Source organism: Leuresthes tenuis, unplaced genomic scaffold, assembly GCF_036924035.1.
Source record: "Leuresthes tenuis unplaced genomic scaffold, fLeuTen1.0.hap1 SCAF_17, whole genome shotgun sequence".
Taxonomy (NCBI): Eukaryota; Metazoa; Chordata; class Actinopteri; order Atheriniformes; family Atherinopsidae; genus Leuresthes; species Leuresthes tenuis.
Window position 1 is genome coordinate 16,084,168 of NW_027325371.1, and position 25,517 is coordinate 16,109,684.

The 25,517-nt window shown below is 43.0% G+C and overlaps 2 protein-coding genes across 4 annotated transcripts; one reads left to right on the forward strand and one right to left on the reverse strand.

Annotated features, from left to right (window-relative positions):
• The first annotated feature begins 290 nt into the window (after positions 1-290).
• Positions 291-7,738, forward strand: rabep2 (rabaptin, RAB GTPase binding effector protein 2). 2 transcript variants are annotated; one of them, XM_072368634.1, is made up of 12 exons: positions 291-557; positions 2,066-2,221; positions 3,108-3,190; positions 3,289-3,663; positions 3,847-3,942; positions 4,028-4,126; positions 4,603-4,716; positions 5,299-5,377; positions 5,496-5,507; positions 5,793-5,947; positions 6,852-6,968; positions 7,077-7,738. In XM_072368634.1, the coding sequence occupies exons 1-12, from the start codon at positions 512-514 to the stop codon at positions 7,179-7,181; spliced, it is 1,437 nt and encodes a 478-aa protein (XP_072224735.1). In that variant the 5' UTR covers positions 291-511; the 3' UTR covers positions 7,182-7,738. The 2 variants fall into 2 exon arrangements, with proteins under 2 accessions (XP_072224735.1, XP_072224736.1); XM_072368635.1 differs by lacking the exon at positions 5,496-5,507 and having other exon boundaries at positions 292-557.
• A 320-nt stretch (positions 7,739-8,058) lies between these two features.
• On the reverse strand, positions 8,059-23,473 carry atp2a1 (ATPase sarcoplasmic/endoplasmic reticulum Ca2+ transporting 1). 2 transcript variants are annotated; one of them, XM_072368362.1, is made up of 26 exons: positions 23,341-23,473; positions 23,098-23,234; positions 22,452-22,469; positions 21,519-21,601; positions 19,415-19,519; positions 17,846-17,984; positions 16,268-16,348; positions 16,090-16,175; positions 15,562-15,717; positions 14,776-14,917; positions 13,545-13,711; positions 13,361-13,449; positions 13,140-13,242; positions 12,893-13,024; positions 12,404-12,529; positions 11,894-12,112; positions 11,698-11,809; positions 11,369-11,592; positions 10,989-11,209; positions 10,668-10,870; positions 10,212-10,297; positions 9,945-10,078; positions 9,633-9,750; positions 9,345-9,462; positions 9,070-9,113; positions 8,059-8,263 (listed from the first exon to the last, which is right to left on the reverse strand). In XM_072368362.1, the coding sequence occupies exons 2-25, from the start codon at positions 23,213-23,215 to the stop codon at positions 9,109-9,111; spliced, it is 2,985 nt and encodes a 994-aa protein (XP_072224463.1). In that variant the 5' UTR covers positions 23,216-23,234; positions 23,341-23,473; the 3' UTR covers positions 8,059-8,263; positions 9,070-9,108. The 2 variants fall into 2 exon arrangements, with proteins under 2 accessions (XP_072224463.1, XP_072224462.1); XM_072368361.1 differs by lacking the exon at positions 9,070-9,113.
• Between the last annotated feature and the right edge of the window lie 2,044 nt (positions 23,474-25,517).

Here is a 25,517-nt window from a genome sequence, read left to right on the forward strand (position 1 = left end):
AGCATTTAAAAAAAACGGGTTGAAACATAATACCGCACAGGATTCAGTTTTTTTGTTCCGCTACACTGTCTGTGGGTCAGTTATGCAAATGAGCACATTTCATTGCATCTTATTTCCACATTTAAGCCTAAAGACAAAAATGGATTTTTCTTGACATAGCCAACACGCCATTTAAAAACCTTTTATTTCAGTGCGTCAACAAAATGTAAAGGGAATGTTGACCTTTACTCAGAGTTTCTGTCCTGTGCTAATTCTAACAAGTTTGATGCCCGATAAGCTCTGCGTCTCCGAAACAAGGCTGTCGGGTTTCTAAGGCTCTGCTGGTATTTGTGAACAGGAAGGAGGTTGACGTGTTTTCCGCAGGCTTAGACCGGGGAAAGTTGTTTCCTGAAGTTGACACTGTGCGGATGATATCCACCCCTATCTCTTGTGCTTTCAGAAGATGACTGAAACGAGTTTTCACGACTTTTGAGAGTTGTTTTTATTTCACCGCGCGTGCCCCTTGCCTCAGATGGAGCTATCGGACGAGAGGATGAGCTCGAAGAATGAAGACACAGGTAGTAAAAACACAGCAGCTTAAACTTTAATCTGCTTTATAACTCGCCGTGAGGCGGACAGCGACAACTTTACAGGCTGGGTTTTCTTTTGTTGCGACTGTCGCTAACTTGTTGCTTGTGTTCGGTGGAACCTGTTGGAGTTATGGCGTCGCCGGTAGAAGATAAACGGCCTGTTAGCATCGTTGACCGCAGAAATGAACTGACGCTGCTAGCCGCTAGCTAACACGCCAACGCTAACTTAGTGTACACACAGGCTCCATGGAGCATCTCTATAACAAAGTGAGATTTAAAGCTGTTTAGCTGTCATTTCACATTCAATCATTAGGAGTCACTTCTACTTTATCGTAGCTCTCCAATTAAGTCCATCAGTTACTGGTGTGGCAGTCTATAACATTAAAAAGTGGTACTTAACGCTTTTATTGACGCCCAAACAACAGCAGAAATGTTGACATACTGTCTATATCACATGTAGACGCGCTGCTTGTAAATGAAACCGAAAGTATCCATAAAAGACCATTGAATACTGTTACTGAAACCTTATTATTGATGCATAAACATGTCAGCGACTCTCTCCTGTTGGGAAAGTGCAATGATAGATAGATTAGATAAATACTTTATTGATCCCAAGCTGGGAAATTACAGTTCATCATATCTTATGGGTTTCAGTGTTTTTTTTGTTTTTTTTTGTTTGTTTTCTTGTACCATCTCGGCCTTTTCCTGCCAAACAAATGCACATTTCATTGAAACTTTTCATTGTAGAAAAGTAAAGAATGGGTCCTAAAAAATATAAACATAAACATAAATGTCTCCATTGTCACCTCATGGGCTTGGACTTGTGTAAGTGTGCTGTAAAGGCCCTTAGACATGCTGATGTAAGCAGTATTTTTTAGTGATAGCAAAAGTAAAACTGTGGCACACTGTGTGTGTGAGAGAGTAAGCTTATTGAGAATGTGAAGATCACCACCAGCTGTTCTCAGGATCCTTTTCCTTAACTGCATGTCTTTAAGGTTTGGGTCGCTGGTCAGATGAATAAGCAAACTAAAGATATGATTTACTTGCTAGACTTTCATAAGGGAAGGGAGTGTTGATTTCCCTTTCTGTCCTTAGGGTATGCAGATTTATCTAAAAGTTTTTTGTAAAACTTCTACAGTTTGCCTTTATGACAACCGTGACAGTGGAAATTGCAGCCTAGAATCACTTTGGTGTCTTTTTATAGCCTTAGCTGCTCTGCAGGCATCAATTAGCCTCATTTTGAGATTTTGAGGTTGCTTACAGGAAACTCTTTGAGCTTTACCATGAAGTTTAAAACATCAGACCTGTTGCACACCTCATAATTGCAGTTTTCTTTTTAAGTCACAAAAAAAAACAAAAAACAGTAATAGTGCATCACCATTTTGGAGAATTAGCAGGGGTGTTAACACTTGTTGCATTACTACGCACCAACGGAGCAAATGTCATTGAAAGAGCATAATGAAGGAAAAGCACGGCAACCTGTTTGTTGTTTTCAGCGGCGAGCCTGCGGGCCCAGCTAGCCGAGTGCCAGGCTCAGATCGAACACTGGCAGGGCGTGGCGACGATCTGTGAGATGAGCAAACAGGAGGAACTCACAGAGCTGCAGAAACAATGTGATCAAGAGATCCAGTCTCTGCAGGAGGCTCTCAGAGGTCAGTGTTTGTGTCTATTTGGCGCTCGCATTCAGTTGTGCTATATCAGCATTTGCGCAGGTTTACACACTAAACGGGGTTTCTTTGCTAGTTTTTTTTTTGTCCTGAGAAAGAAATCAGTCTGTGGACAGTTTGAATTTGGCCTCATGTGTCCCATCTATACCTTCGGACACTTTATATTGCTCAGTTATTGTCCACAGGGCTTTGCAGGTAGTTGCTGGTAGACTCCAATTTTTGGGCAAACACAGGAGCTAAATACGAGCATACATGCTTGCGTATATATATATCACATATGAATAAGTATTGGTTACAGTTTGAAGGAGAGTGAAAAGATTTTTAAGGATTTTTCACTAAAACATGGGGCTTAAAAGCGAAAGGTGACCAGTTACAAGTGAGACATTCTGAGGGACGTTGGCTGTTTTTCACTGAAGTCGCATATGTTCTGAGCTGGCATGTTTTTATAAGCATCAAAGAAAAAGTACAATTAAAATGTGACTTTCATTGCTATGTGAAAACCCTTTCTATTCACTAAGTGCTTATTGAATGTAACATGAAAAACCCTCATAATTCTACTCTTACCTTACTTGCCATAAGTGCACGTGCCTTTCTAATTGCAAGTGAGAAACCCCTCATTTATCTAAACTGTAGCAAGCTTTGATATTTATAGTACTTATAGCACTTTGAATTGCCTTGTGTACAAATTGTGCTCTATAAATAAACTTGCCTTGGCTTACTTTCAAACTTAGAAATGAAAAGTTGTAGAGTTTTGTAATGTTTGTTCGTGATCCTCAGGCCAAACCTTGGCATGACAGTTGACGCTGTATGTGAATCAGAGCTTGGGATGAACGGTCTCATCGTTATTCTATCACCCTGTTATATTTTTCAGAGACGGCAGCACAGTATGAGGCCAGGATAGCTGTTCTTCAGTCTCAGCCTGTGGACTGGAGGAGAAGCAGCGGGCATACCGTGGTCAGTGCCCAACTGTTTTTCTTTCTCTCAGTTTCTCTCCCAATTTTATATTTTGGTCGATATGTTCAACCCCGTCTCTTGTTGCTTGCGCCTGTTAGATCGGCGGCAGAAAGGGCAGGGTGGAGGCCGAGGTCTCCGCTAATGAATCCCAGATATCGATGAACAACAGCGTGGCAGAGGACGAGGCAACGTCGCCTTACAGAGGACAGAGTCAGGCAGCGGAGCTGGAGGTGGCGGCGGAAGGAGAAGGAGCCCCACTTTCGACTGAGGCGTACTACTCGCTCCAGCACGGTGACTCGGCCTCGTTGTCCTCCTTCTCCTTAGACACACCTTCTCTGCCCAGAAAACTCCTCGCTCAGGAGGACACCGACTCGCTGGTCTCCACAGGAACTCTGGTGCCTGAAGCTATTTATCTGCCGCCAGCCGGACACCGGCTTGTCACGCACAGCGACTGGGATGCACTCAATGCACAGGTAGGGATTTAAACCTTTTATACCACTTAATCTACTCTGCTTCCATATCAAAGAAAAAGCAGTTACAGACACTGGCATCTGTACACGTCAAACTGTGCAGTTTTCATTCTCTGAGCTTTTTGGTCTAATCTAAAGTGTCCCTGTGGACTTTGCTTTGTGATAAAATGGTGGTGTGTTGAGCAGCTGTCGGAGCTGCGAGGGGAAGTGAGTCGGCTGCAGGCTGAGAAGGAGGAGCTGGAAAACGAACTGGATACGCAGACCAGCCACACACACAAACAGGTGGACGACACCGCTCTGAATACACGTCCTCTGAGGCGATGTTCTCCAGACTTACTCACATGTTGATGCGTTTGTGTGTGGTCAGGTGTCAGTGCTCCAGTCTCAGGTCCAGACTTCAGAGGCCCTCCTGCAGGATTTGCAGAAATCCTTTAGCCTATCGCAGACTGCAGTCCAGAGCCGACTGGTGAGTGATGTGATGAAAGAAGACATTTTGGTCAACACAAACGTATGTAATTGTCACAGATTAAACAGACTACAGACTGAGTTGATTAACGATTTGTGGATTTGCTGTTGGGTGGCTGTGGTTACAGATCCAGACCAGATGATGCTTACAGTTACAGGTGCTTGCTCTAACTATGCAGCATTAGCCTGTTTTTGATCGTTTCAACGAACTCGAGAAAGCAAAAACAAGCTGGAAACACGCGGATTGGTTTTTACTTTAGTCAGCCAAAAACATAGATAATAACACAGCATTTACAAATATAATGTCATGCGTGGAATCAATTTGTACAGTGACTCATTCAGTCATCCCACAGTGACTAAAGCCAACAGTGCCAACAAGTTTCCAGAATTTCCTCTTAGATTTGTCTGCTTTGCATGAATGTTTTCACTTTGTTCAAGTCAGAGGAGTAGCATGAGGTTTTGTCTTTTTTTTTGCAGGCAGAGTTGTCCCTTTCTCAGCGGAAGATGTGCAGTGAACTGTCCAGACTGAAAGGGGAAGAGGTCGAGGAGGATGTGCCGGACACCAGCTCATCATTCCCAGCATCGCTGCATGTACAGTTGCCGCTTTAGCTTTTCCATTTGCAGTATATCTCCCCCACAGGTCACCCACAGGTCACCCACAGGTCACCCACAGGTCACCCACAGGTCACGGGTCTAAAATCCATTCCCACGTAGGGCTTCAGTACAGATGGTGAAAGAGTTCACATTGTGCACCAAACAACTTGTGGCTTTTACATGCTACTGTAAAGAGAACAGAAACCTGCGAGCAGCTTGTTTGTGTGTTTTGATTTCCTCTTTGTGAAGAAGTGCTACTTCTTGTCTTTCTCTCTGGAAGTTGTTTGAACAGCGGGATATAAGATCAAGCCTCTCCTCTACTGACTTTCACACTTGTCCAGATTGATATTTTTGTGAAATTTCATTTTGCCAGACGTAAAATAACTTCATCTTTAGATCATAGGTGATCTTTTGTTCGCTTTAGCTACGGACTACGTAGCAGGTGATGCTGTGCTGTTTTTGCTTGGATAGCTTTTATGAGTCGTGCAGAAAAGGCCGTTGTGCCAGGAGCGCCTCATTCCTGCACAGCTGTGCGCCTGTGGCTTCAGAGGGAATTAACTTTTTGACTCAATCCTGCAGGGGGCGCATTGTGAGGAGCGCCTTCGTATTGAGATTGTCAACTTGAGGGAGCAGCTGGACACTCGGACGGAGGAGAACGGTCGGTGGATTATTTTGATCTGTGTGGAATTATCTGTGCCGACTGTCTTGACGCTGAAACTGTTCCTTTGTTCCCCCTCTTGCCTATTGGCTGATCCCGCTTGCAATTACGCCATCAGAAGTTTTAGAGGGTGAGTGAACAACTCATACTTTATTATTAGACTGTTAAGCCAATTAGTAAGTCTTCTGGTTGGTGTAGGGTATCAATCAGAGTTATTCAACCTTTAAAAATTGTCCCCTCTTTGGTAAGTACAGTGATATCATAGCTGATGAAATAGATGAGCAAGCTTAGAAAACTGCTGATAAATTGTAAATGTCCTTTACTTCTGTAAATGTCCTTTAAACTATGTAGAGTGTGCTGGGATCAGTCGTGTAAAGTAAATTCAAGGAGCTTTGTTTTGTGATGGTGTGCACAGTGCAGCTTTCCACTCTGAGGACGGAGACAGAGAGGATCCAGGCTCAGAAGGACCAGCTGCAGGCTGAGCTGCTGGCCTGCCGCACTGAGCTGGAGGCCCTGCGGGTGGCGCTCACTCATGTACAGAGCACCAACAAAGCCGTCAGCAGCGACAAAGTAAATCTAGTTTGCTTTCTTCGTTAAACCTTGTTCTAAACTGTTGATTGTTTCCCAGTTGTTTGTGTCAGTCCCTTGTGTGGTTATTTAGACTGACGTTCAGATGAGCACATCGGCATCTTGTGTGAAAATACTGAGGCGGCAATGGGGGAGGGGTGTTGATCTGCTGTTTTTACACCTCTGAGCTGGCAAAGGAAGTAGTAACAGGCGAAATGGGCTGTGTGTGTGTGTGTGTGTGTGTGTGAGACAACAGGTTCACATCAAGAGCATCGTGCGCTGAGAGCGTGATTCCATGAGCATCCATAGAGTTTCGGCATGGTGCATCAGGGAAGCGCCTCTGAGCAGAATGCACAGCAAAAACATTTGTTGGTTATCATATTGACCTCATATCAGCGATCTAATCCATCTTACCCGTTACGGGGATAATTGAGGGTGACGATGAGTCATTTTTTAAGTTAATTTTAGCAGTTGCGTGTCGCTGCTCTCGAGTTACAGCTGGGCAACTTTCATGCCTTCACTCTTTGATTCGTATCAGTTGCGGATTTCACTAAACTTTGTGTGTTTATGAATAAGAACATCCAGCTGCGCTTAAGGGGAAAGCATTAACTCTAACCAGCTCTAGCCACTCAGCTGAGTCTGCAATGCCGGCCTGATGAAAGTAAGCACACAAGGTGCAGAACTGAGCCCCCTTCAGTCTGGCAGGTGTGACTTACGAAGGAGGAACAGCAGCAGGTTCTTTTTAGCCGATAAGCCACAACTGATTTGTAAAAGTGTTAATATCTAAATGTGTCCTCGTGTCTTATTTGATGCTGTTGATCATGTTCACGCCAAACAAACAGGGGATTTAACATCTGTTTTCTGCTGTTCATATCAGTTAATATAATGTTGGCTCTTTGTCCCCCAGGCAGCTCTGCACCAACAGTGTCTGGAGCTGCGTAGCCAAGTGATCAGCCTGCGCTCTCAGGTCGACACCAGCCAGGCCGTACAGAGAGACTTTGTCCAGCTCTCCCAGTCGCTGCAGGTACAGTAAGACACTGTGTTCAGCTTCACCAGAGGAGTCTGTTATCGTCTGCAGAAACAAATTAAATCGCTAGATTCTTCATTAGGAAGTGTCACTCTCCATCTTCAGGTGAAGCTGGAGTTGATTCGGCAGGCGGAGAGTCTGGAACAAGTCAAGGAAATCATGGAGGACGGAGCCCTTGAAGCTGCCTCCCATCCCTCAGACTCCTCATGAGTTGTAGAAAATGACGTTGGAACCAAAGAACACAGGACCAATCTTAAACCCCCCCCCCCCGAGAGCGACCAAGAGAAGTCCACAGGAGCCTTCGCTGCTGCTACTAACCCTTGTTGCGTGACACTGGAACTATTCCTGAACAGAAACATTATGAGGATGATATCACATTATCACTGTTTCTTAGTGACCAAAAGGATCTTTGGTGAACCATAAAAACTTTGGTAGCTCTCACACTCTATTTTTTTATCATGTCTTGTAACAAGTGTTTCCCTGTACAGTACTAACTCCTGCGTAAACAACTTTATAAAACTGACACGACTCCAGCAAAACACTCAACTGTCCAATATTTAATGTTCACCGTGTCAGTAAGTAAGATGCAAATGATCCATATTTCTCTGCTTCCTTGTCAGCGAGGGCCTCTTAAAGCACTCGAGCACAGTGCAATAAGAAATTGTCATGAAGTGCTATGAAATGGACTCTCCTAATTGTTCTCAAATGTAATATTTTATGTGTCTTGTTGTAATAAGTGATTATGGAAATATTACGTGTACCAGCAACCGTATTCCTGTCTTCATTATAAGCATAACATCCTGTAGACGCCATGCCGATGTTCGACTGTGGGTTTTTAGTGTCGATACACAGAGCAAACGAATGATATGGTGTGGAGTCCTTTGCCTCAGCTGTTAGGGTCACAGAGGTTTTTCAGTGCCAGGTTTAGAGCTCAGAACAGATGGGCCGCTTGGAAAATGAAGGGCTGGAGTTCACAGCTTCTTTAATACATACCTTTTATTCTTTAAGAATAGAATAAACAGAAAAGCTTTCTCATCCCTTAACTATATATTATTTTCAGTACATACACAGAAAAATACTTTGCAGCTTCTTTTTTTTGTTTGTTTTAAATGTATTTTCAGATGGCTGATGCGTCTTCTTTTGTAGTCGCGCCACTTGAGATTTTGATCGAGTGGCTTTTTGGCGCGCTCTCCTTCAGCTGGAGCGCTGCGCCTCCTCTTTTTTCGTCCTCTGTGTCTTCGTGCTCTCTTCGCTTCCTACTGTCCTGGTCGCACTTTGCCTTTAGACCTTCCCTGCACGCACAAAACAAAATAAAGGCTGGTCAGATCCGAGGTAGAAGCCCCGAGGACGACCACTAGATTCATTTCAAGTGAGCGTTTGGTTAGTTTTAGAGAGGAAGCCGGACATTGTGGAGAACAATATCCGCTCTCCAGTGAACATCTATTGCATTTGTGTGATAAGTAATACTGTAAATTGAACTATTGGCAGCTAATATGAGGGGTCCAGTTGCTCCAAAATGTCCAACTACTTATTCCTTTTAAGGCATAAGTTAATTCTCTTAATTTTTAGTGCATTGTTATGCTTCACACCAGCTTAAGATCTTGCTAAACTTTTTCCCAGCTTGCGATTGTGCATGAGGATAAAAAAAAAAAATAAATTCATGGGGTTACTTTTTAGTTTTACTATGAACAGATTTAAGAGGCAGCACGGTTTATTTTGAGACACATTCCAGCATAATCCAAGAACATTCCGTTTATGCTTTACCTTGTTAGCAGAAAGTGAAGTATTAGTTTGTTTACTGTAAAAGCATCATCAAAGCGTGCTAAACGGGATCACCATTATTGTACTACTACTTTTATTTAACAGCTACTTTGAGCGACCCACACAAGTCACAATTTTTTTCTCACTTCCAGCAAGAAACGGCGAGTGTGCAGAACTTAATATGATGCTGGGAGCAATTATTAGATTTCTACTGGCTGCTCAACTGATCACACCTACACTCTGGATCCAGACAGATCCAGACTAGTAGACGGAAACTTTCTGTCTCTGGAGATGGGCACGATGCAGAGGAAACCTCAAACTTGAGTCAGGGGAATACCTTGTTTTGTTACAGGGGTATGAAGAAAGGGAAACAGGTTTAGGCTGGATTGTCAGAAAGGGAGCAGTGAAGAAGAGCATCCACAGAGGGGTAAATTAGATCAAAGGCAACAGATTAGAGGAAAGAGGGTGGGAGATGATTAAAACTATCAGGAATATTTTAAAGGGAGAGGTTAACAGGTAAAGTAGATTAAGTACATTTAATTGGGGAGTCAAGTAATTTTTAACATGAATGTGCTCAACTATACAAAATTAAACAGGTCACACTGAGCTTACCCTCCAGATATGTGCGAGCGACAAACTTAAGAAGCTCATCCAGAAGAATGACTGGGAAGGAAAGTTTCAGCACCATCAGCCACTGCTCCACATTCAAATGAGTGAGCTTGAAAATCATCTGTGGATGAGAGCAGAAGCATGTTGTTCAAACGACAAAGCCAGACAGTATCCATGTTGGTGCTTTTCCCATTGAAGTATCGCAATGACAGCCTATGAGAGAACATGCAAGTCGGACAGCCAGTGTGCGATGTGGAAGCTACGTGGAGGAAGAGTGGAAGCCAGACTCACGGGCAGGGGGTCGACGTAGATGATCATGAAGTGAAGGGACATGGAGAGGGTCATGGCAGCCATCAGCCAGCCATTGCTCCAGGGGGGCATACGCACCAGGGACTGGTTCTCAGACAAGCTAAGGAAGCAAGAATGTGAGGGTTTGATGGGAAGGTAAAGGAGTACGTTAATGGAAATCCTCCAGTAGAAGTCTGTGACTGTGACTATAATGCCCCACCATAATAAGCTTACAGTATTAATTTGCTGTTTGTGTATGTTGCTGCTCATACTAAAGTAATCTCAATGCCCTATAGGTTCACAGTGTAGTACTACCTATTGAGAGCGTTGCACATCTCGATGGTAACCAGCACAGACAGAGCCATGGTCATTGGTGGAGCGGACTCAAACACATCACAGCGGACGTCAGCAAAGTCCTCGTTGTCCGGGCTGCACTGCATGAAGTGACACTGACAGGGAAGAAAGAAACAGAAGTTCTAATGCCGGAAAGTTTGAGGCAGTAATATGCCATTAAAAAATGTATCTGTATTGAGGTGTTGGATTTGTCTTCTGTGTAATCAGTTACAGACATTCAATACTAACCAGCTGGTAGAAGGTGACCATTGGACCTTCATCACAGTACAAGAACCACCAGGCAGCAGCTGCAACTGTTGCAGCACCGACATAACCTGGAAGAGATGTTATTGTGTTTGAACAGAGGTTTAAACCACAAAACTACCGCACATGTACGATAAAACATTCCAAGGAGGTGAATGTGCTACCATGGGAACTGTGTCGTACAGATGTCACATTTCTATGCTAAATAACTCTTGGGAAGTACTTCTTCTTTTTTTTTTTTGAGTATTAGATTTTTATGATACCAATGACAGGTTTATCTGCAGTATGAGCAATGGAAGCAAATTAAAGACACAACGCTTGAAAAAAAAAAAAAAAAAAACAAGCAGCAGGAGCTAAAAATACAAACTCTTACGTCAGTAGTAGTTTAACGGCACCATAAATGTTTCAGTAAATGAGACCAAAGAAAGAGCAAAGACCCACTTCCAATGGCCAGATATCTGAAGAAGAGCCAGCCAGAGATGAGGGGCTCTTTGGGAGAACGGGGGGCTTTGCCCATGATGTCCAAGTCAGGGGGGTTGAAGCCCAGGGCGGTGGCAGGCAGACCGTCAGTTACAAGGTTGACCCAGAGAAGCTGGACTGGGATCAGAGCCTCAGGCAGACCCAGAGCAGCAGTTAGGAAGATACTGTAGGAGAAAGAAAATAAAAACTTACATTGTTTTCATAGCTATGACGTCTTGACTTATTAGAACAAAGTTGATTTCTTTTGAATCATGAAAACAAAGTGCAGTATAACGTCCTCACCAGACGACCTCGCCTACGTTGGAGGAGATGAGGTAGCGGATGAACTGCTTCATGTTGTTGTAAATGGCTCTGCCCTCTTCAACAGCAGACACAATGGAGGAGAAGTTGTCGTCAGCCAGGACCATCTCAGAGGCAGACTTGGCAACGGCAGTGCCAGAGCCCATGGCGATGCCAATCTCCGCCTTTTTCAAGGCAGGGGCATCGTTCACTCCATCACCGGTCTTGGTGAAAAGTAGAGCAAAATCAAAGTGAAATTATCTATCAGCCAATGAAAGATTATCATGTTTGACTGCCTTTTTTTCCTTTTTTTTTCAAATGAAACTGATTCAGTCCTCTTTTATGTGCAATAAAGTCATCAGAAGTTGTCCTTTTCTTCTCACCATGGCAGTAATCTCATCAAAGCCCTGCAGGAACTCAACGATCTTTGACTTGTGGGAAGGCTCCACCCTGGCAAAGCAGCAACCCTTTCGGACAGCATTCTTCTGTTCAAATGGAGAGAGGTCATCAAACTCACGTCCCGTAAACGCTTTGCCAGCTACATCCTCATCCTCAGCGAAGATGCCAATGCGACGGCAGATGGCCACAGCTGTGCCTTTGTTGTCACCTGGAAGGAATAGGCAGGAAGGAAGATTTTGTATCCTCTGTTTAAATCTCAGCTTGAGTTCCTCAACATTAAGACTGGCATGCTGGGTATTATGCAGAGACTGACCAGTGATCATGATGACACGGATGCCTGCGGCCTTGCACAGCTCAATGGAGCTCATGACCTCCTTGCGAGGAGGGTCGAGCATACCAACGCAGCCAACAAAGGTCAAGTCAGTCTGGAGATAAAAAAGAAAACGTTTTAATCATTATTTGGATTAAAGTGGCTCTACAACCATTGCTGTAGTATCTAACTGACCCACCTCATAGTCTGCAAACTGGTTGGAGTCCTCCAGGTTCATCTCCTCCTTCCTCAGAGGTGAGTCGCGGGTTGCGAGTGCCAAACAGCGGAGGGTGTCACGCCCGGTGCCCCATTCCTTGATGACCGTCATGATGTGGTCTTTGACCGGGCCAGTCAGTGGTACACGGCTGGTGCCCACACGAACGTATGCACAACGGTCAATGACACCTTCTGGAGCGCCCTGATGGCACAGTAAACACACATTACTCAAGTTTTCCCCTTGTTGCTCTGGTTGCAATCAAATCATTGAAAGTAAATTATTGATTTTGGTCTGTAGTATTTAGAATGGAAACTCTAAATGTTGAATGAATTAGAATCAGTCTGAGTGTAACTAGCACACCTATATGTATATATGTGTGTGTCTGTGTCAAATCTTACTTGGAAGATTCAACACCACTGTTTGCTCATTTAAAGTGATGCTACTACTTCTTTGTCTTCTTCTTTATGTTAATGCCCTGTACCACACACTCACTTTGACAAACATCTTATTCCCCACAGGAGCTTTGGCTGACTTGGCAGGCGAGCAGTAGACCGACATGGACTTTCTGTCTCTGGAGAACTCCAGGGTAAACTCCTTTCGCATCAGCTGCTTGATGACCTGTTGGACAGTGAAAAAAAACAACAGGAGGTTACCTGGAGAGGCAGCGTCGAACCCATAAATGGAGATATCTGCTAAGCAGCTGTTTACAGCTGGTAACTGCATATGGAAATCAAGTGGGTCAAAGCAATGAAGTTACAAAGTGTGAAATTCAAATAATGGCCTTAAAGAACTTTTACTTTGGAACATAAGGGAACTGTGCAGCTGGTGCTTTTCTTCAGCATGTTGGCCACAATTATTAATGGAAAGTATTAATAATTTTGTTCACATTTTCCATTCTAAACCATAAAGGATTAGGTCACACTTTTAATTTGAACACAAATGTGATTCGCTAACGCTGCATGAGATCTTTTGTGGACTTACTGCACAGCAAGCGTTTGCCCTTTCCACCTTGGACAAACCACGCACTTCAGTGTTGAACACGTTCATCTTCTCCACCAAACAGCTCAGGGCTGTCTCAGTGGCCTCACCCACTTTCTCGTAAATACCCTTGGACTGCGCAGAGAGAAAGAATGGACCCAGAAGTACATTTTAAGGTGATCCAAAAGTAACTGGTAGCACATGAATATATGTGTCATGCATCAATACAAGTCCTAAATGCTCTGCGGACCTCATTGTAGTCCAGGGATGAGTCATTGCACAGAGCGCAGATGGTTGCCAGCTCCACTAATCCATCAAACTGTCCGCACTTCACAAGCGCACCATTCCTTGTGCTGGTGGAAAACATTTGGAAAAAGAAACAAGTGGTTTTTTTAGTAAAGGTTTATTGTTCAGTGATCAGAATGGTGCTCATGAGTGTTTTTGGTCTGTTTACATCCATTTGTCACTTACACTTCTCCTTCAGGGGTGTACTTCGAGCCTGAAATTTCAAACTGACCAAGGGAAACACTGTCTCCATCGACTTTGTCGATGACGAACATCTGCTCGAAAACATAAGAAAACATTCCCATTTACTCGTTCGGGTTTTGATTGCAAATGCGAGCAGGTACAGTTGTATATGTGTGTATGAACACACCTTGGTCACACACATCTGGTTGGTGGTGAGAGTACCAGTCTTGTCAGAGCAGATGACAGAGGTACAGCCCAGGGTCTCCACAGAGGGCAGGCTTCTGACGATGGCGTTCTTCTTGGCCATACGACGTGTTCCCAATGCCAAGCATGTGGTGATGACAGCTGGCAGGCCTGTGACGGACAAAGTGACAGAATTTGGGTGAATGCACCATGAAACAGTAAAGAGAAAGCAGAAACTTCTGTTCAAAACCATCTAAACTTTATGCTCACTGCAGTGATGGTCCAGTGCATCCAAACTACTGTGTTCTCAAAACATATTCTTATGGGACTGGCGAGTGCAAGACATTCAGTCTTCCTGTGCTTGGACTAAGAACCGTGCTCAGATTCTTGGCAAATATCAATTCCTACACTGGCATGTAGAAGGTCTGGAGATCATCCAATTTAGCTTTATCGTGGCATCCATATTTGCAGATGATGTTGTCCTTTTGGCATCATCATGCTGTGATCTCATGATGAATGTTGACACAGTTTACAGCTGACTTCAATGTGACGGTGAGGGGTGTGAGCCAAATCCAAAACAGTTTAGTTCCAGAAAATGTATTCAGTCATATTGACAAGACACAAACTAGGTAGCCGCAAGTCGTTCTTCTGTTCAAGAAGACGTTTGGTACATTAGGCGAGGTTATGGCCCTGGGGATAAAACTACATTTAAATCTAACTGAAAGGCTTGAAAAAAACAGCTGTAGTGAGCGGTGTATTTGACCTTGATGAGGACATTTAGTGTAAGCTCTTGATTTACGGGCTAAATATCTAATTCTCCTCTTTTCTTTGGGTTGGCTAGTGACCAAAAGACTTTTACAAGCTTTCACAAGTTGGGAAAATCCTGATGATTCGGGCAGTGAGTAATTATGCAACTTTAGGAGTGTATTGGGGAAGCAGACAAGGCTAATCGCAGGACTGAAAAAGAGAGTATACGTCACAACCAATGTGAGCCACTCATATAAATAGTACCATCCACTGACTCTTCCAATGACGTTGGAGCTTTAGAGCCGACACAAACAAAATGATGAATAAAACTGGACAAACAGATCGTAACCAACTTCGAAGAAATTAACCTGACAAACACGCTTATATATAGACTGGAAGCAGCATCACATAGACAAGCAACACATCGTGAGTATTAGGTATGACAACCTTCTCGGTTTACCAAACAGAAATGAATCCCTGGGACTTACCTTCAGGGATGGCAGCCACAGCCAAAGCCACTGCAATTTTGAAATAGTAGATGGCACCACGGATCCAGGAACCCCCATGGACGGGGTCATTGAAATGGCCAATGTTGATTATCCACACGGCCACACAAATTAGGGAGATGACCTGGAGAGGAGACAGTTAGTGTGATGTGCGTTAGTCATTGTTTTGTTTTATTAGAAATGTTCTATCTTAAACATAAAAACTTTGAATCTTAAAGAGCCTGTAGGATGCCTATTTAGAGGTTTGGGTGTCTATCAAACTTCAGATTTATTTAGAATGCTTTAGAAATTCAAAAATTTCTATTGCTGCAGCACCTTTTGTTATCTACTGAAAGAGATGCTTTATTTGAACTCCTATCCCTTAAAGACCCGCCTCCTGAAAGGTCAGGTTTGCTCTGATTGGTCAAAAAAAGGCAAAGCGCAAGGCTGCCGCTTGTTCTTTGTGTTTTGGTTTGTCAAACTAGATGCAAGTCAAGGATTATGCACATGTTTTTCATGATGCTGTCCATAAGAAACATATCAAAAGCCTTGGACTTGTGGAAGAGATTTCAGATAGCACTGCAGCACCGAGGATAACTGTAACAGATGGTAAATACTTCCTTTGGTGTGGACTCTGCAGGCATTTCACATGCATAAAAATCTTTAAATCCCTCTTTAGGCAAAGGGAAAACCAATAAAGTGTTTGTCCTTTCTAAAATGGTCATGATTTTGATAAATAAAACCAGCACTGAGTTTCAGGGAGGTGTCATGTATGACTGCATCACTCACCTTGGAGAGCTGCTCGCCAAACTCATCCAGTTTCTGCTGCAGAGGGGTCTTCTCCTGCTCGGTGGCTGCCATCTGGTCACGAATCTTACCGATCTCAGTGGAGACACCAGTTGCAACAGCAACGCCAACGGCTCTGCCAGCAGCAATGTTGGTGCCCTGATCAAGAGCATCAGAAGAGAGCGAGACAACCATTAGAGAGTTGGCCGACCAGTTTTGACTAAGGTTACAAAACTATCTTCACTACTACAGTACAGACTTAGAGGATGCATTCTCTTTGCCTAGGTGATCCAGTAGACATTTATGTACTAAAAATCACCGCAAAACTTCCATACTGCGACATATTTTTCCAAACTTTTGCTAATAAAAGCAGCTGCTGTCATGATCAACAAACTGTTTGAAGAAGCCCAGTTAAAAGTGTATAGAAGAAAATATGAGCAAAGGAATCAGGCAGTGGGTTTGTCTGATTTGATGGAAATATAAAAGTCAAGAGACGGCAAATAGGGGTGGGGAGGCAGGAAAAAGACTCACAGAGAACAGCATGTTCTTCTTGTCCTGGTTGACGGCTCGGGGGTCTGGGACGGCGTCAGTGTGCTTGATCACACTGACAGACTCGCCTGCAGACACGGGTCAGGTGGAGTGGTCAGGAGAGGTAGTGGGCATTCAAAACAGATAAATATTTCCGTCTCCTATCTGTGATGAAACATACCAGTAAGAATGGACTGGTCCACACGCAGCGTTGTAGACTTGATGGAGATGAGCCTGATGTCAGCTGGCACTTTGTCACCAACTTGCGTTCGGACAATCACACGCGGAGAAAAGCACACACAGACACTTTATTAATACTTTTACAACAATGTGCACTATTAAGCTCCTTCTGAGGTGATCTATTTCTTTTGTTGCTTTACAGTTCGAAGAATCTTAACAATCTGACAAGCAGCATTACAACAGGATGGAGGGGAAAGGGCGCAGGGTTGATTGACTGGTTTTAACACTGGATGGATGGTGTTGTTGAAAACTGATACCACAGTAAGTGTCAGAGGGAGAGGGAGACCTTGGGGAGATCATGAAATGAAAAGAACAGGTGGACAGGGAGAGACAGAGGACTGAGTCGATATCAAGTGCATTCACACTCAAGCTTTTTTTTTTTTTTTTTCCCAGAAAGTTCCCTCTCCACCCCTTTTCCTTTGTGACTGCCTTAAAAGGCCGGTGCTAATTTTGAGGGACATAACCGCATACTCACTCACGTGCATGTGATGGTAACTGAACAATTGTGATGAGGAGGCCGTTGGCTTCTTTGAGTTAAAGTTCCCATGAAAGTACTTGCAAAGTGCTGTTTACTTTCTCGCATTTAAGCTTGGGAGGTCACCCACTCCCAAAAAACACTGTCTGCGCTCCACTGACCATTCTGCATCCTCTGTTTTTATTGAATTTTGGATTAAAAAAAAAAAAAGTAAAAAATGAATTGTAAAATATCAGTATATGTCCACCAGTGCAGGAAGAATCACGAACAGTGTAAAACTGTTTTCCAGGAGATTACAGAATGTCTAAGACTGCTGACTTATAATTTGCTGCATCTACGTGTTATGCATCTAGCTATGTGTAGTGCAACACAGATCATCTAAAAACATTTAAACATGATCAGTCATTTTCCGGGTTTCGAGTTTGTGTTGCAAAAGCCAGAAATTATCATTCTAGTATGGATTTGTCTTTACAAGTCTGTAAAGTCTTGTAAGGTTGCGAAAAACCACGACAGTGACTTATCAGCAGGTTTGTTCCTGACATCAATAAACTGTGGAATATCTATTGCATAAACTATAAAAATACTGTTTGACTTTAACACACAAGTTCAAGGGCTCAAAGTTCAAGAAAAATATGCTTAAGGTTACATTTCCTGATACTGGCTGCTGCTTACCTTACCTACTGATAGTAAAGCACAATGTATTAACTGTGCTAGACCATTGCATGTTTCCTTATACCTTTCCATGCTGACTTTGCACCAGGAAACTGCCCATGAACTATAGTGTGCATATTAATATTGTGCAGTATGGAGAGGTGTTGGGTCAGTTGAGATGAATATTGTGACCATCAACCCAATATAGCTACATCTTCCCTACTTATCGATTTCTTTGGGTTCATACAGGAGTGTTAGAAAACACTGTCATCTAAGGATTAATCGTAGTTGTGTCTTATACATTTGTTGCACTCATGGTTTTTCTGGATTAATGGACTACAGCTAAATGCGGATAAAGTGGAAAGAAATGTGTCCATAACTGGTGAATCTTACCAGAAACCTCCACCACATCACCAGGAACAATCTCCCTGGCCTTGATTCTCTGCACGCTCTTCCTGTCCGCCCGGTAAACTTTCCCCATCTCGGGCTCATACTCCTTCAGGGCCTCAATGGCGCTCTCTGCATTCCGCTCCTGTTGCAAAAATAATGCACACAAATGATTAATCATTCTAGCATGTAACTTGACATGCCAGCACTGTGACATTCAGTGTTTTTTCAGAGCTTGATTTGTATCTACACAAATCTCAATTTTGACTTAGAGCTCTCCAGAACATCCCCTTTTCACTTAAAGAAATGGGGGTAAACATCTGTCAGCAGGATAGGACTGAGAATGTACATAAACAGAAGTACAAGTCACGTTCCAACATCCCATTTTCCTAAACTTCCTGTAATTATATGTGTGTGACGATTCTAACAAAACAGCTTTTACATGTTAAATCTTTACAGTTCTGCATGACTTCAATCAAAATGATCAAAGCTTGTCATGGTTGAGGCCATTTTTTATCCATTTTGTGTTTGCTTTTCCTGATTTTTTTTTATGGGTTATCTACGAACAAATGATTTTTTAAAATGTTTTCTGGCACTTTTGGCCTTTATTTGAAAGTGGGCAGAAAGGAAAGTGAGCTGAGAGAGGGGGATGACCACACACATATCTGGACTCAGAATTAAGCCTGCTGCATTGAGGACCCTCAGCCTCTTTACAGGGGTTCACTGCTCAAACGGCTCTATCAAGCTCTAAATATTCTGAAGGAAATTTTAGTGTACTATAAAGCATACAGAGAAGAGAGCACTGGAGCTAATCTATTCACTCACGACCTCATAGGCTTGCTGGTTTAGCATGTTGAGTTCAATTTAAAAACAACAGTTTGACATCCAGTAAATCTTCAATAATCACTACTCTGCTCAGTGAAAGCAGCCTCTGCTTGGACAACAGATAAATGGGAGAAGTCAAACACACTGATGTACAGCTCAGGCTGTCATTTTCTTCCGAGGCTGCCCCCCGATCGCCTCAAAGTGTAAAGTCCAATTTATGCCAGCTGCCCTCCCTCTCTCCACTCTCCTCCATACTCCCCATGTGTGAATCCTTGTGCATAGTTTCCAAATGACTGCCACAGGGTTGATATGAACCCCCTCAGCTCACACACACCTCAGGCCTGTGGTAATGTGATCGTCCCTCTGTATTTTTACAGTGGATTGCACAGTGTGGACTATAACGAAGCACACAGCACTTTAAACCTTCAAGGCAGCATGGGCTCCAGTCCCCCCCCCCCCCCCTTCCACTTGCTTTGTTGGCTTAACCTTTCACCTTTTCACCTCCACTTGACGTCATCCCTCTTGTTCTGGCTTCCCTTGAACTTTGAGGGAGCGTGCACTCTTCAACAAGGACGCGAGGCCTGAACAGTTCGCCGACGTGTGTGATTTATTGCGCGTGACTGTTTCTAAGTTTAAGTGTCTATTTAGGTGTGTGTAAAAGACAGCATTGAGGCACAGGTATGTGTCCTTGTGGCTGCAATTGTTCCAATGTGTACATGTGTGTGTGTTTCGTGTCGCAAGCTCGCTTACCTGCCACACCCCAACGATGGCATTTGCGATGAGGATAAGGAGGATGACGAAGGGCTCAACAAAGGCAGTGACGGTCTCTTCACCTTCCTCAAACATAGCCAGCACCTGAGATGGACAGAGACACGGAGAGTTAGAATCAGAGTGGATGAAAAATTAATTATTCCTGTCATTTGCTTTCAAAGTGTTCAAGTGGGGAAAAAGAGTTTTACACACTGAGAATGCATTAAATACATGTCTGCATAAGGCTTGCTTTTCTCCTAATTATAAAACATGTAAACATGTATATTTCTCTCTATATATATATACATGTGAAAATATACATACATATATATATACATACATACGTAGTTGTTGGGGTGACTTTTTCAAATAACTATTAATATAATATATCACCGCTTCAGCTTACCTTCTGTAAGTTTATTTGCACCTGTTACTCAGGGTGACCGTATTATCTTTAACTGCTGACTAGCATAAAACACAAATTTGTCCTGATGAGCAGCTATTTATGACAGCTCTGATCCATTGGTGGATCAAATTACATTAACCATTGTTGCTCCTACATCTTATGTCATCCTATGTGTGAGATCTCTCCTCTACAGTGCATGTGACTCGTCTCCAAACCTACAGTTCAACACGTGTGGGCCCCTGTGAATGGGAGTCCCGCTGTTATCGAGGCAGGTCTGTTTCGGAAAGGCTCAGTGTTGACATTGACACAGATTAGTTGCAGGCCAGCGAAGCACAGGCCTAACCGGGAGAAAAGTCAAGTCCTGCCATCCTTCTCTTGAAGCATTTTCACTCTGCATCATAATCCTCCTTGTTTTCCATTTGCCTGCTCTTCATCTCACATCTCATCGCACCTTATTCTTTTTTTAGCATTAGGCTCCATTGCTTCCTGCCTCTAGTCTGTCTTCACACTGCTTCTCTTCAAAGACACAATCGATCTCCAGACCGGGAGTCAGAGCTTGTCAGCACGTTGCAGTGATAGAACATTCCTGTGTATGAATATGATGAGCATGTGTCTCTAGTATTTAGTGTTCTCTCTTTTAGAAACCTTATACCACTCCGAATCTATTGCTCTCGTTTGTCATTGCAGCAAACAATGCCATTGTGCAACCCAATCCCTGACGCCCCCTCCACATCCCTCCTGCTGCTGCAAGCCATGCCTCGTTCCTTCCATCCTTGACCTTTGTCCAAGGATACGGTTTCTCATCCTGGCTTGAGACTTTCTTAAAATAAAGCAAGTGCCATGCATATGCATGTGCAGACATACACTGTCGCTCACTTTCTGTCTTTCTCTTTGTCTTGCTGTCTCTTTTATTTCCACTCGCAGCCATCAGGCCTTCTAAGGCCATGGTGACAGCTGCTCAGGGAGGGCACAGGGCAGAAATGGAGGATTAAGACAATGTGAGCACCTCACTCTGCTTTATAAAACTGTCCACTGTTTAGAGAGCAGCGGTGACATGGAGAGGGATTCCTTGTGCAAATGAGAATGGTCCAAATTAAATTTTTTACCTCAGTGATGTACGTGCTGTGTTTGGCAGCCTGAGTGTGTGTGTATTTGTATTTAATCACAACGATAACGGGTTTCATCACTGTTGCTCGTACCATTGGTTTCTCTCTTGTCACTGAACATGCTGCTTTGTAATGGCGTGTCTTGTTCTCCTGAGTCATTTTCAGATGAGTTTCTGTTTGGTTTGCGTCGTACCTCAACAGTATTATAGCATCATTATTTGTATTATCAAATTGCTAACCTTACCAACCTCTAACTGCTGAGCGAAAGCGTGAAAAATGCAGGGTTGTTTCTGTGGATTTTATTGTAAAGCACCTTGCTGAATCAGAAATAAAAGATTAAACCCCATATTTTGGGGTAGACTGATCTATTCTTTCAGGGTTTTTTCTCAGTACATTTAGAGTTCTTTGATTTTGTGGTTTTGTTTTTACTTTGTTCCTGATTTCCTTTTTTTTGTCACCTCAGTAAATGTAAAATATGGTGAAAAATAATCAGTTATGAAGCACCTTTACCTGAATGAAAACAAACCTTTGCTTGCATGTTACAGATGCACGTGCATTGTATCACGTCAATAGAAAATGTGGAATAACTCACAAAGGAGATGCACGCCGCCAGCAGCAGGATTCTGACCAACAGGTCCTCAAACTGCTCCACCACCAACTCCCAGATAGTCTTTCCTGATTAAAAAAAAAACAAACAAACAAAGTCACTTTCAGTATTAAATATATGTGTTCATGTGTAGTTTTTATAGATACATTATAGCTGTCACAATATCAGATGTTCACGAAATGATTATCGTGGCCAAAGGCATCCAGGATAACAATATTAACGCAATACCTACAATAATTGGACTAATTCACAATTGGTTTCTTGAGGCTTTTTTTCTTTATTTGACAGTTTATTACACACATAATGGGAGATAAGCCCCAGTTGCAATCAGCAATGTTTTATTCATCCAGTTGAAATCAAATCCCCTATGATTTCAGCTGTATTATAACATGATATTGATAATTTCTTTCAATATAATAACGGTTATCTCAAATACTGATACATCACAGCATCTGTAATCTCTGTGTTAAAATGTTACTTACTGTTAAAAGAGTGTTGTTTGATTATACGTGCAAGAATGATGTGAAAAACAAGGCAAAATGTAGGAAAAGTGATACTCAGTTGGTGGTCTTGCACCTATCTGACCTGTGTTGTGTGCTATCTTACACCACTTATTTTCTCATTGTCTTGCTTGTCATGAATGACAATAACAATGACAACAGTCCATTTGTAGTTTAAAAACACCACAGATGAGCATGGATGGACTCATTTGTGTAGTGTGAGCAAATCATTGGTTGTGTGGGTCTGCTTAGCTCTCCAAGTCTGTAGCACAGCAAGAATCCAGTGCTGGGTGTTAAACAAACAACTGCATTACTTGTCACCACAGGAAGGGAGGGGAACAGGCATGTCTGGGTGGCACAACATAAAAAGATGCACTCTGATCTACAGGACATGCGATTCAGACACAAATGGACTCACCTTCCTCTGCTGGCAGCTCTGTTGGTGGAAAGAGACAGAGAACATTAATAGAGTGAACCATTCATTTACTGCATTTGTACATTTGACATGATTTATTGCAACAATAAATCAGTGGAAAGCTCGAGGGACCTTGGCTTACTGGGACACTCAGTGTCAACAGTTAAATGCATGTAATCACGGTTGTGGTTTCATACAAATGCTTCCTTTGCCACCTGTGAAAGGTTGATATTTGCTCTGTTTGACAAGAGCTTACTCAGAGTATGGATTTGTCAGGAAATTTCATTTGCTTTACACTCCCTCACTCTGGACTCAAATTGCCTCAGTTTCAAATACAAACTAATTATCCTTGATCTAAAACCAGTAGTAGGCGTCAGAAACCTGACACCATAATGCACCTGTTCCACAAACGTAATTCACCCTTTGACACACGGTGCAAAATCATCTGTCAAATCCCACCACTCTTCCATCTTCGTCCTCCTTCTCCCTTCCATACTGCCTGCACTTCACCCTTCTTCAAACTCAAAACTAAATCCAGTTTAGGATACTGGGATTCCCCATCATGCGACCACAGCATTTGTTACAACTCTCTCTTTGCTCTCTTCAATGCTCCATCCATCCATCCCTTCCATCTCTTTCTCTCCCTCACCGTTATGGCCATACTTGTCCAGATTCTTCTTCACCTGCTCGGGAGACAGGCCGGTCTCCTCAGTGACGCCAAAGTAGCTCAGAACATCGTCCGACTCTTTGATGTGTGCGTTCTCCATCCTCACTGAAACGGAGAGGCTTCAGGAGAAAGGGATAAAGAAAAAACACAGATACTCACATCAATCTGAGCGGCCCAGCCGGCCTAATACCGAGACTCAAAACAAATGAAGCTGTGTGCACCCACCACTTTCCTGAAGTGTGAGACTGGGAATAAAAACTGGCGACCCCCCCTTCACACTTGCTCTCTCTCTGGGCAGTTGCTCTCCTCTTGGAGCCCTGGACTGACAGAAAGTGCAACCCGGCAAACTGTCCTGAAAAGTTTTATACACATGAAAAAGTGGCCTCATTGGTGCTTGCTCAACATGCTCTCACCCCTCATTGGATGAAAAACATCACAAACAGGTGGGCAGGGTGGGGGGGCCCTGTGGTAAAGAATAGGCAGAGAGGGAGGTGAGGAGGGGGGGCGCGGGAGAGGGTAACAACTGCAGAGGGGTCCACTGTCCAGCAAGCTGGAAATAAGATGTGCTGAAGAGAGTGTGCCTGGTTAGGACAAAGAAGAGAGGCTTTCTGAATAAAGGGGTCTGAGACACTGATGGGCCCATGTGGGCTCACATGTCTGCAGACACATGGACACTGAGAGTATGAACACAAACTTGTAATTATGTGAACATCAACAGACTTTCACTTCATGGAAAGCAGAATTTACAAAAGGTACTGCTCTCATGCAGTACTTTGATTTCCAGTTTATCATTGTTCTATTCCACCACAGTTCAGAGGGAGACACTGGACTTGTTTACATTCTTGGATTTTACATATACATTTATTTAAAAATGAGAAAATATCAAACCAAGTCTAACAGAAGGATGAGAAAGCATCAAGACTTCCAAAGTGATACATTTCAATCATCTGGTATTTCAGACATTTGGCACAAAATGTCCACATGTCTTGTGTGTTTAGCTGAGGTGGCAGGACTTGACAGCCAGAAATCCAGAAATGTACATTTCAACGCCCTGCGTTGTTATAGTATTTATTTTATTTGAAAGTCAATTACCTTGTTTTTAAGACCTAATATTAACAATTAGCTCGTAAAGCATAAAACAATAAAACACCAACTGAAAGTAAAGGGAGATTTCGACTAGGTGCAAAAATGACAATTTGAATTTATCTTGTGTCCTTTCGTTGACTCAAACCTCTAGATGGGAACGTTTGGACTAAACTATCTGTATATTAAGTACATAAACTAACCCCTCTTTAACAGCTTCCAACGGTAAAGTTCTGCTTACTTGAAATGCCAATGACCATCAGGAAATTTGACTTAGTTCTAAGAATATTTCTTGAATCTTTTTTATGCATTTTCGTCACCATAATTCAGGGGCTTGAATGAAAACAGAGCAGGTCATTATTTGGGGTATTTTTCCCCACACTTGTGAGAAAAGTGTTTGAGTCCTTTGAAATGAACAATGCCAAGATTTGTCTTCATCTTAGTTACAATCATAGGCAAACAGTTTCACAGCAAAATCAGTTTATCTGGAGGAATAAGAGAAACTGCTCCCCCAAACCAAAACAGTGTAATAAATGTAAAGCAGGGCGGAGAGAGTTCCAAAAGTTGCATCCAACAAAGACATGAAAATCGCTTTTTTATTAAGTAGTTTTATCACTCAAGCTATGCAGCGATTTGAAGTAAAGGGGGAGGCTTGATTGATCGCACTTGCAGATGAAGGCAGAGCAGAGGAAGGAAAAGGGTGACGTTGGGTGAAGGAGACTTCCAGTCATGGAATTTAGTTTCCTCATTACCCCGCCTCTCTTACTGCTGAAGAGAGACTGTCAACTCCATAGACAGGCAGTGATTGTTGGCGCGTATCAACAAAGAACAATTATTAGCAGCTGCTAATTATAAGTTTGTCATCCAGTACAAACAGTGTGCACATAATACTGTGACCCTTATTGCATTTACTGGCTCTGTCTCAGGTATCTTACAAAACGTATTCTTCAGTTTTCATGATAAATGTCATCATTATCATGCAAGAAAAATAAAACAACCGGAAGCTGACAGGTCACAGATAACTTTGTGGCTGATATCAAAGCTGCTCCGCTGTGTGTTTCCTCTCTGACCCCCCGTGCTGTTGTGGGCTCTGCTGTGGCAGTGAAAATCTCAAGGTGGCTCACTGACATTTAGCTCAATCTCCTGTTGGGATCAGGTTGCCTCAGCTCATTCTAAGCGCTGTGCACACAGCGCACAGGCACACGTGCACACACCCAGTGTTCTTGCACAGTGAGATGGCAGCTCCCGAAACACATTTTGAGATGATGACTGAGAACAAAAGGTGAGATGCGTGACCTTGACATACAATAAATGACCCA

Bases quoted from the DNA above. Each gene is read 5' to 3' on its own strand.
- rabep2 (XM_072368634.1), top strand. From the start codon at position 512: ATGGAGCTATCGGACGAGAGGATGAGCTCGAAGAATGAAGACACAG. The intron at 3,943-4,027 runs GTGGACGACACC...GTGTGTGGTCAG, and splicing joins CCAGCCACACACACAAACAG to GTGTCAGTGCTCCAGTCTCA. The intron at 4,127-4,602 runs GTGAGTGATGTG...TTTTTTTTGCAG, and splicing joins CTGCAGTCCAGAGCCGACTG to GCAGAGTTGTCCCTTTCTCA.
- atp2a1 (XM_072368361.1), bottom strand. From the start codon at position 23,215: ATGGAGAACGCACACATCAAAGAGTCGGACGATGTTCTGAGCTACTTT. The intron at 11,210-11,368 runs GTGAGAAGAAAA...CTTTTCACCAAG, and splicing joins TTGATGAGATTACTGCCATG to ACCGGTGATGGAGTGAACGA. The intron at 9,751-9,944 runs GTAGTACTACAC...TTGCTTCCTTAG, and splicing joins ATGTGCAACGCTCTCAATAG to CTTGTCTGAGAACCAGTCCC.